At 36.0% G+C, this 8,639-nt stretch overlaps 1 protein-coding gene across 1 annotated transcript in view; it reads right to left on the bottom strand.

Annotated features, from left to right (window-relative positions):
- Positions 1-72: 72 nt before the first annotated feature.
- The window catches only part of LOC136054402 (DNA excision repair protein ERCC-6-like 2), a 30,713-nt gene continuing 22,146 nt past the window's right edge, over positions 73-8,639 (bottom strand). The window contains exons 10-14 of the mRNA XM_065745675.1: positions 7,401-7,472; positions 6,327-6,472; positions 2,521-2,616; positions 1,224-1,323; positions 73-231 (exon numbers count right to left, since the gene is read on the bottom strand). Coding sequence (XP_065601747.1) covers positions 73-231; positions 1,224-1,323; positions 2,521-2,616; positions 6,327-6,472; positions 7,401-7,472 — 573 coding nt within the window. The remainder of the gene's footprint in view (positions 232-1,223; positions 1,324-2,520; positions 2,617-6,326; positions 6,473-7,400; positions 7,473-8,639) is intronic.

Raw genomic sequence — 8,639 nt, 5'->3', positions numbered from 1 at the left:
AACTATGATGAAGTACTTCATAAGGAGAGAAAAAAATGTAAAACAAATATTGAAAAGCAAAAGTGAAAGACTTCACACCTCCAGGATGTCCTTAGTAAGACAAGACCCATGAGTCCTAAGTTTGAAAAGGTTATGGATCCCAAAAAGTTCTCCTTGATGTTCCTTTGATCCTTGCACTGCCTCAAAATATCGCTTGGCATTTTCATTTCCAACCACTGCACAGTGAAGTTGCTAAAAAGAGCAACACAAGATATTTCAGAAATGTTTATTCCAGTAACATATTAGAATTTCCTAGCATCTTTCTTAGCATTTCCTAACATTTCGTATACACATCCTCAGTTGGAAAAGGCAGAAATTCCTAAGAGGATATTTTGCTTTCATTTCCCTGTCAGATGTCGTTACAATAAGACAATGGTATTGTATGAACATGCTTGGTTTTACTGTATAAGACTAACGATATCTTTACAGTCATTTACATCCCTGTTGTCTTATATCAGACATATACTATAGAAATTACAAACAACTTTCTGTATCTTAATTACTTAATTACCTCAATAATAAATTCTTTTTTTTTCCATAGTCTTTGGCATTGTACACTTAATAAACACTAAATAAAGCCACAAGATTATTTCTATTGATACCTGAATATTTTAATTATCATGCATTTATCTAAACTAGCTTGAAGAGAAGATAATAAAAATCTTCCATGCAGAACAAAAAAAAAGGTAAGTAAATAATCTGTCAGGAAATTTTCAAGCATTTTGCTTCATTCCAATAACTGGAGACCTTCATAACTGGTATTCCTGACTTTAAGAAAGAATTACAAAACTATGGTTTTATGGATACCAGACCTGCAATGCTTTTCATAGCAGTCTCTAAGCAGTTGGTAGTTCCTGAGTTCTAGAAGCTTCTAGCTCTAGCACTGAACAAGTATTTTTCCAGACAGTGTATCTCTTGAATTACGCAGTCTAGTAACTACACAGACAAATTATAGTTTATCTTCAGCTACACACAGTTTACATCTGTCTTGAATTATGTATGGTATTTACAGAAGTTAAAATATACGTAATTTATTTGAATTTCTATACATTAAATTTCAATTTTATTTGCATTGAGCTTTCAGCCACACACAGGTAAGTCAGACAACCAAATGCCACTGATAAAAACTGAAACAGATTAAAAGAAATTCCAAAATTCTTGATTTGTCTAGTTCTGAACTTTACCTGCTTATAAACTTGTCGTAAGTACATCATCTCCTCCACGGTTCCCAAAGATATCAGCCTAAACACTTTAACATCTTTGCACTGACCAATCCTGTAAGCTCTGCACAGAAAGTGGATTATTAAAAAAATTATATTTTTTTAAATCAATAAAGAATACAGAGAGCCTTTAGGGTAGTAAAATAAAAATCACCATTACAATAAACGATTAATACTTTAAATCATTTATGGTTTAAAAAGTATATTTTTTCACACGCCCTTCTATAACAATACTTGTCTATTGAGAAAACCTCCACTATTTCTTCAGGAACTTTTCCCTCTCCATCTGCATCTGCTCTTGCACGTGATATTATTGTATTTGCATTAAAGACGAGTTAGATCATGGATTACTAGCAGCAGTCCTTTCTCAAAGAAGTTACAACATCATAAAAACAACCAACAAACAGGCAGTAGAGTATCTAAACAGTGAATTCTGTGACTTCTTATTGATTATATTCAAAACTCTCATTTTTTAAAATTCATGAGAGGCAGAACCATTTTATGGAAATGTGAGCTTATTCTTTAAATTAAGGACAGTCTCTTTCAATAACAATTATTTCTGATAACTGAGTGCAAATAAATGTCAATCTTAAAGATCAGTGAAAGTAGAATTACATAATTAGATGGGGCAATATAAACAAGTTCATTTCTGCTCACAAAAACATATAGGTCTACTGAATTTTCAAAGCTGTCAATATTCTTTTACTTGACCTATTCAAATGTATGCCCTGACCTCCTAGGGAATATCCTGTGGCTACAGTCTGAAAAGAAACATGCAGATTCCTAGAAATATTCCAGAATGGGAGAATTTCAGACATGGAAGGTAGTGCTGCTAAGACTCATCTCCACAGGGATGAGATAGAAAAATAAACCAATGTTTTTCTTAAAGGATTCTGGAATTCAAAACATCACTCTAACTAGGGTCAACTACAATGTACTTTGCTCTGCAAATCGTAGGAAAAATTTCATCTGGCTAAACACATGCACTTGTTCTTAAATCACAGAAAGTTACAATAACTATCAAATATTTTTTGGAAGCCACTACAACAATGCCATAAAAATAAAATGGAAAATAAGAAAAAATTCAGGGTTAAAAACAAGAATATCAAAGCTAAAAAAATAACTGGAGATTCCTTAAGTGTCTTGTAGACACATCAGACTATGTAAAAATTTCTTCCTTTAAGAGAATCTTAGTTGGATAATTAGGTCACATAATCAAAATAGAACAATATAGACCAAATTATGTGTTTTGAGAATATACCTGTCAATAGCTTGCAGATCATTTGCTGGGTTCCACGTTGGATCAAACAGTATAACAACATTGGCACCAACAAAATTAAGACCCAATCCACCAGCCCTAACAACATAAAAATGAAACAAACAAAAAAGAGTGTTTTTTCAGTGTATTACATACATACAACCATACTCTTCGCTGATATCATAAAACAGCATAATAGTGGGGTACAGCTTTGTGTTAATGCTGAGATGATAACCAAGCAGTGCTGTAAAATGAAATCTTCTCACCCAAGTAGAAATATGACTACTAACTATATGACTCAGCAAGTCATAACTAACTGCCATTACCTCCATTATAGTAGAGTTTACTGAAACTCACAACCATTTTTATGCCAGTTAATATTATAGAAGCATGACATATAACCATAGTTTAAATAAAGAGGGACTTAAGAATCTGCATTACATTTTATTTCTTCTAATCCCAGCACACAGTTTTGAAAATAGCACCATACATCTTAGTCTATATTATGACCATTTGAGTTGCATGTAGAAAAGTAAACTCTCACCAATCTATTTGTACAATATTAAAACAACTTAAAAATATAGCTGTTCACACAGTTGTATATTAGTACTTGTATATCACTAAAAAGTCATTTAAGAAAATTTTCTACAGTGGGATGAGAGTTGCAAAGGTACTAGTTACATCATATTCAACCCCTGTGGCATGCTTATAGGTAAAGTCTGCAAGATAGCAAAGATTTGGCATGCACATACCTGCACCATTTGATAGAAAACATGGTGAGGAAAATGTCGCTTTCCAGTTGCAAGAAAAGCAAATACTGTAAATTTTTTTATACTGGCTCTACCAGTATTAAAAAAATTGATATTCCTATGAAGAGACAAAAGCTCTTACACAACTGCTAAACACATGCTAAATAATACTATGTAACTTCTAAACTAACTCTTTACATTGCCATAGTGGTACTAATTTCATAAGCGCATACTCTGAGTGACACATGCAAAACTGAGAACGTCAATTTAATTTACCAAGCAACTGTTTTTAATATATATTCTGCCTATTTAAAGCAGTGGGAGAGACAAAGTTTATAGGGAAGTACATGAATGGAGACAGAAACCAAGACAGAATGGAGACCCACCACCTCCTGGCTTTCTAGGATATATATTTTTAATGTAAATACAGTTGAGGCTTTTTCCTACCAGTTGTAATGTGATGTAGTGTTAAAATCTGAAAAGAGGATACAGAAACCTGACAGTATTAATGGAGGTTTCTGAAAAACAAGCATTCTTGGTTTTGAATGCTGAATAAAAATATCTGCATTTTTTCCAAATAACTTACTGTGTTTTGGAATTTTATTGTATTTCTTTTTTAGTGGCAGAACTCAGATACCCACCTACCAAGCCAGCTGTGCAATCAGACTGAAGAATAAGTCAACTTAGTTTTATAAACGCTTTCTCAAAAAAATGCAGTATTTTGAGCTAAAATATAAATTAAATTTCAGTGAAAAGCCTTAATGCAAGTAAAACAGACTCTTTATTATAAAAATAACTTAATAAGATATAATAACTTAAAAAACTTTGTTTTTTAAAGATTTTATCTTCTAACATATGTTTGCCACAAAAATTGAGCACTCCAGAACAGAAAATCCAGCGAGTCTTCTAATGCTACAGATACAGTAATTCCTTGCTGTCTTCAGGGACAAAGAAGGGTAACTCAACAAGATCTTAGGAAGCTGATGACCACTACCTGCAGTTGAATGAGGTTACAACCAGAGTTGCATGACCAGCACCACAAATCTCATAACCCTACTTGCATGCTTCAGAGGGTACCCAAAGACAGTTCTAAGATGTGCTTACAGTGTTTTTTAAGATGAAGTATGACTTCTATTTCCATGGGGTAAGTGTGGACCTTTCTATGTAAAACCCAACACACGTTTTCATCAAAGGACAGAAATAGCAGTACAGATAAACACGTGACTGCGTGTTTCACAGTTTCATCCACATTCCCTCTGGGCAGGAAGATTAAAGTTTCTCCTGGTTCTCTTTATACCTTTGCCTGGTAACAGACTTAATGTAAGATGAAATACAGGGATAATAAGAATAACAAATCAATAAATAGTAAAATCAAATAACTGTTACCATTTTTTCATTAATTTTACTTGAACATACTGCTCTATGTCAAAGAAAAATTTCTATAATAGATTTATAAGTAAAAACAATAGGTAAAAATATTTCCATCAGAAAATCTACTGCTTGAAGTATTTTGGACAGGTACATATTAATGAACCTGATTAATAATTTATAGCAGCACCATGACATAACCTTCAAATTCAGTATAGTATTTCATATGGTTTTGGGTCTGCATTGCACTTCTGAAGAGTTAATCATGCAACACACTTCACCTCCTCTTGGGAGAGGGAAGGAAGAGGAAAAAATCTGATTGAGAAAAAAGAACCTAATTTATTAAAATGAATATGAGGTAATACAGAATACTTAAGAATAATAAATCAAATGAACCAAAAATAAATGAGAAGAGAGGGAGAGACAGTCCAAGTCTTTATCAGCAGACCCTCAAGGCTGGCCTCCCAGAAAAGACAAGATAGCTCTTCACCATCACCTGGAACTAAAAATCAGGTGTAGGCTGTCAGGAAATGCAGTACATCATAGTGTATCTTCCTTTTTGAGAGTCAGAACTTATGTGAGACCAATAGAGAAACTAGAAAGTACAGCTCCTCAGTGCACTAAGCCTGTGCACCCAATAGCCTGTTGCATGATGTCATGAAATGGAATACTGATAAAACCAGGACAGTCTGTCTAGCATGGAGTGAACCTCCCCACAGCATCCTACATAGTGCTCTGCTACACACTTCTAGTCAGAACAATAACCCTCAGATAATCCTTCCACCCCATGAAAGCCATAAGGCAAGGGATGGGCAAGAGAAGGAACAGTAACAATATTTAAATGGCAGCTTATATGAACTCACCAAAGGGATGTGCCCCTGCTGATGGCATGCTTAGCAATAAAAAAAGGGAAAGGGGAAGGAGAAAAGGGGGCTCTCTTTATGAAAGCATCTTCCTTCCTCAGCAACCACTAAGGGGATTCACAATCTAATTCCCAAGATGCAGCAACACTTGCTGATCAAAAGCAGAGAATAAATGTTTTCCCCCTTTGATTCCACATAGCACTTGCTTTTTTCTTTTTCCTTCCTTCATCTTTTTCCTGTATTTAAACTGTCCTCACCTCAAGCACTCACTTGGTTTCTTTGGCTTCTTCTTGTTGGTAGTTGTTGGTTTTTTTTTTTTTTTCCATTTAATTAACATGTCTCAACCTGATTTTTTTTTTTTTTTTTGCCTACATTATATTCTCCCCCTGTTCTTGCAAAGGAGACAGAGTGGCATAGTGGAGTTTAGCTAGTTGCCAATTTGAAACCACCATACATTTATACTCACTTGTTTGTTCTACAAGTACTGTACAATAAATTAAGACTGTCTACAATAAAGTAAGTCTCTAGTGGAACATGATTTGAGTAAGTGCTTCCTGACTTCCACAGCAATGGAGATGTGAAACTGTGATTCAGAGGATCCGCCTGTTTCTGATCTTAACTAACAGAAGAGATGGAAAGGGTAGAAGTCTCTAGAAATTTTCAACTGCCTCAGTTCACAGTAGTTGGTCCATGTTTGCCAACAGACAAGAAAACAACTCACTCTCTCAAAAAAGTAATCCCTCACACGATCATGAAGTAAAATGTAGAGCACCCAATTTTCAATTTAACAGAAAGGGAAACACAAAGATTAGAATTTAAGTTTTCTTACATTGTAGATACAAGGCATATGTTAATTTCTTGAATTCTGTTGAACTCTCTCACAATTCTTATCCTATCTTCTGATTTTGTATTTCCATCAAGTCTTCGGAAATCTAGCCCAGATGCCATACAGTATTGCTCCAGGACATCTAGCAACTGTGTGGAAAAAAAGAAATCAAGTCTTGGTGTCTTTTCAATTAAACGCAGTAATTGGAGGCATGTTTCTTGAATCCATTTTCTAATAAACAAAGAACTGAAAATAAAAGCAAATCTTCTCCATAACAGTATGCACATCCTAGGCAACTTAAAACAGTTTTCTACCACGTTAGCAAGTTAAATGACTTAAGTATAGTAAATAAGCAGCAAGGCTAACACAGAGAAACAGACTTGTATGCAGAGCGAGAGTTCATGAGGATGGAGTAGAAGAAACAGTAACCAGCAGTCAGACTGGTCTTGAACACTGAACTACAGCTTAAATCATCTAAATACTGTAATCTTCCTTCAAGTCACAATATGATTCAGAATTGTCATCCACAGTATTCTAATGATTTTTCAAACAGCACTATCATTCAGCTAAAGAAATCTATGTTAAAGGTTGCTCCACTTCAGGGAACATACTATTCCACAAAAAAATAATTACATAACGTGCCTTAACACAGCTCCTACTAAACAGCCTTAAAGCTCAAACAAATTGGTATGGCATTTCAGTCTCAAGGGTAAGGTTTAAGGAAATGTTACTACTTTGCAATGCTAATGTAACAGTTGTATACTTCTGTCATAATCTGTAGTGATCCCTCCACAAGTGAAGATGCATCAAGTGTATTTGGTATGGGCCATATATACCTGAAGTACTACAATTCTAAAAGGCTCTACAGAGGGAAGCACAGCATTACATCTGTTTTACTACCATCATTTTCATCATGAGACAACAAGGTTTCAACATGATTCTGGATTAACGCACACTATTTTTCCCATCATCATTTCCCCTAGTGCAGAAAGGAAATGTGACTGACAGTTGCTTATGTCCTTTACACTTCAGAACTTACTGTTGTAGTCAAACTGATAGAAGTCATAAGCAGCTTACCTTCGTGGAAAAGGAGAAAAGAAGAACTTTATCCTTGTTTTTTCTGAAGTGACTTAAAAGCTGCTGAAGGACCTGTAAATGAAGTACAGAATGCAAATGAAGACATTTCACCTACAGGTCATCTCATGCACAATCACTCATTTTTACAACACTTAAACAAGCTATGTTAGCAAATTGTTTGCAAAGCCAAAGAAAGGCATAACAAAATGTTTTTTTCAAAATAAAGAAACATTTAAGCTAACAGAAATGTTGCATGTATTCATTTTTCAGTGAATCCCATTGAAACCCCACTGCAAAAAGTAGTCATTAACAAATAAACTCATAAACTGTTTCTATCAGTGTACAGACTATAACAAAAAACCGTTCATCTCATGCTAGGTCAGAATCACAAAATCACAGAAACTCAGGTGATGGAAGGGACCTCAGAAGATCATCTAGCCCAATCCCCCTGCAACGCAGGCTCCCTAGACCAGGTCACACAGGTAGGCGTCCAGGTGGGTCCTGAATATCTCCAGAGAAAGACACTCCACAACTTCCCTGGGCAGCCTATGCCAGTGCTCCACTATCCTCACTGTGAAGAAGTTCTTAGGCACATTTGTGCAGAACTTCTTATGCTTCAGTTTGTGGCCGATTCCCTTTATCCTGTTGCAACATATCACTGAACAGGTGTGTGGCTCCAGGCCCTTTATCATCTTTGTGGTCCTCCACTGGACTCTTTCAAAGAGATCCCTGTCTTTTTTGTGCAGACACACTACTCCAGGTGAGGCCTCACCAGGGCAGAGTAGAGGGGGAGGATTAGCTCCCTTGGCCACGCTCATTTTAATAGATCCCAGGATCCCACTGGCCTTATTGACAACCAGGGCACACTGCTGGCTCATGGCCAGCCTGTTGTCCACCAGGACCTACACGTCCTCTGCAGAGCTCCTCTCTAGCAGGTCATTCCCAACCTGTACTGGTACATGTAGTTATTCCTCCCTAGGTGCAAGACTCTACACTTGCTTTTGTTAAATCTTATCTGGCTCCTCTCTGCCCAATTCTCCAGTCTCTCCAGGTCCTGCTGAATAGCAGCACAGTCTTCTGGTTTGTCAGTCATTCCTTTCAGCTTCGTATCATCAGCAAACTTGCTGAGAATGGACACTATTCCCTCATCAAGGTCACTGATGAAGATGTTAAACAAGACTGGACCCAGCACCAAACCCTGGGCAACAACGCTAGTCAAAGGTCTCCAACCATACTCTG

Source organism: Cyrtonyx montezumae, unplaced genomic scaffold (assembly GCF_038088225.1).
Source record: "Cyrtonyx montezumae isolate F1298 unplaced genomic scaffold, pur_monq_1.0 scaffold_36, whole genome shotgun sequence".
Classification (NCBI taxonomy): Eukaryota; Metazoa; Chordata; class Aves; order Galliformes; family Odontophoridae; genus Cyrtonyx; species Cyrtonyx montezumae.
The sequence above is the reverse complement of the archived record's forward strand: the minus strand, read 5'-3'. Positions and strand labels throughout refer to the sequence as shown.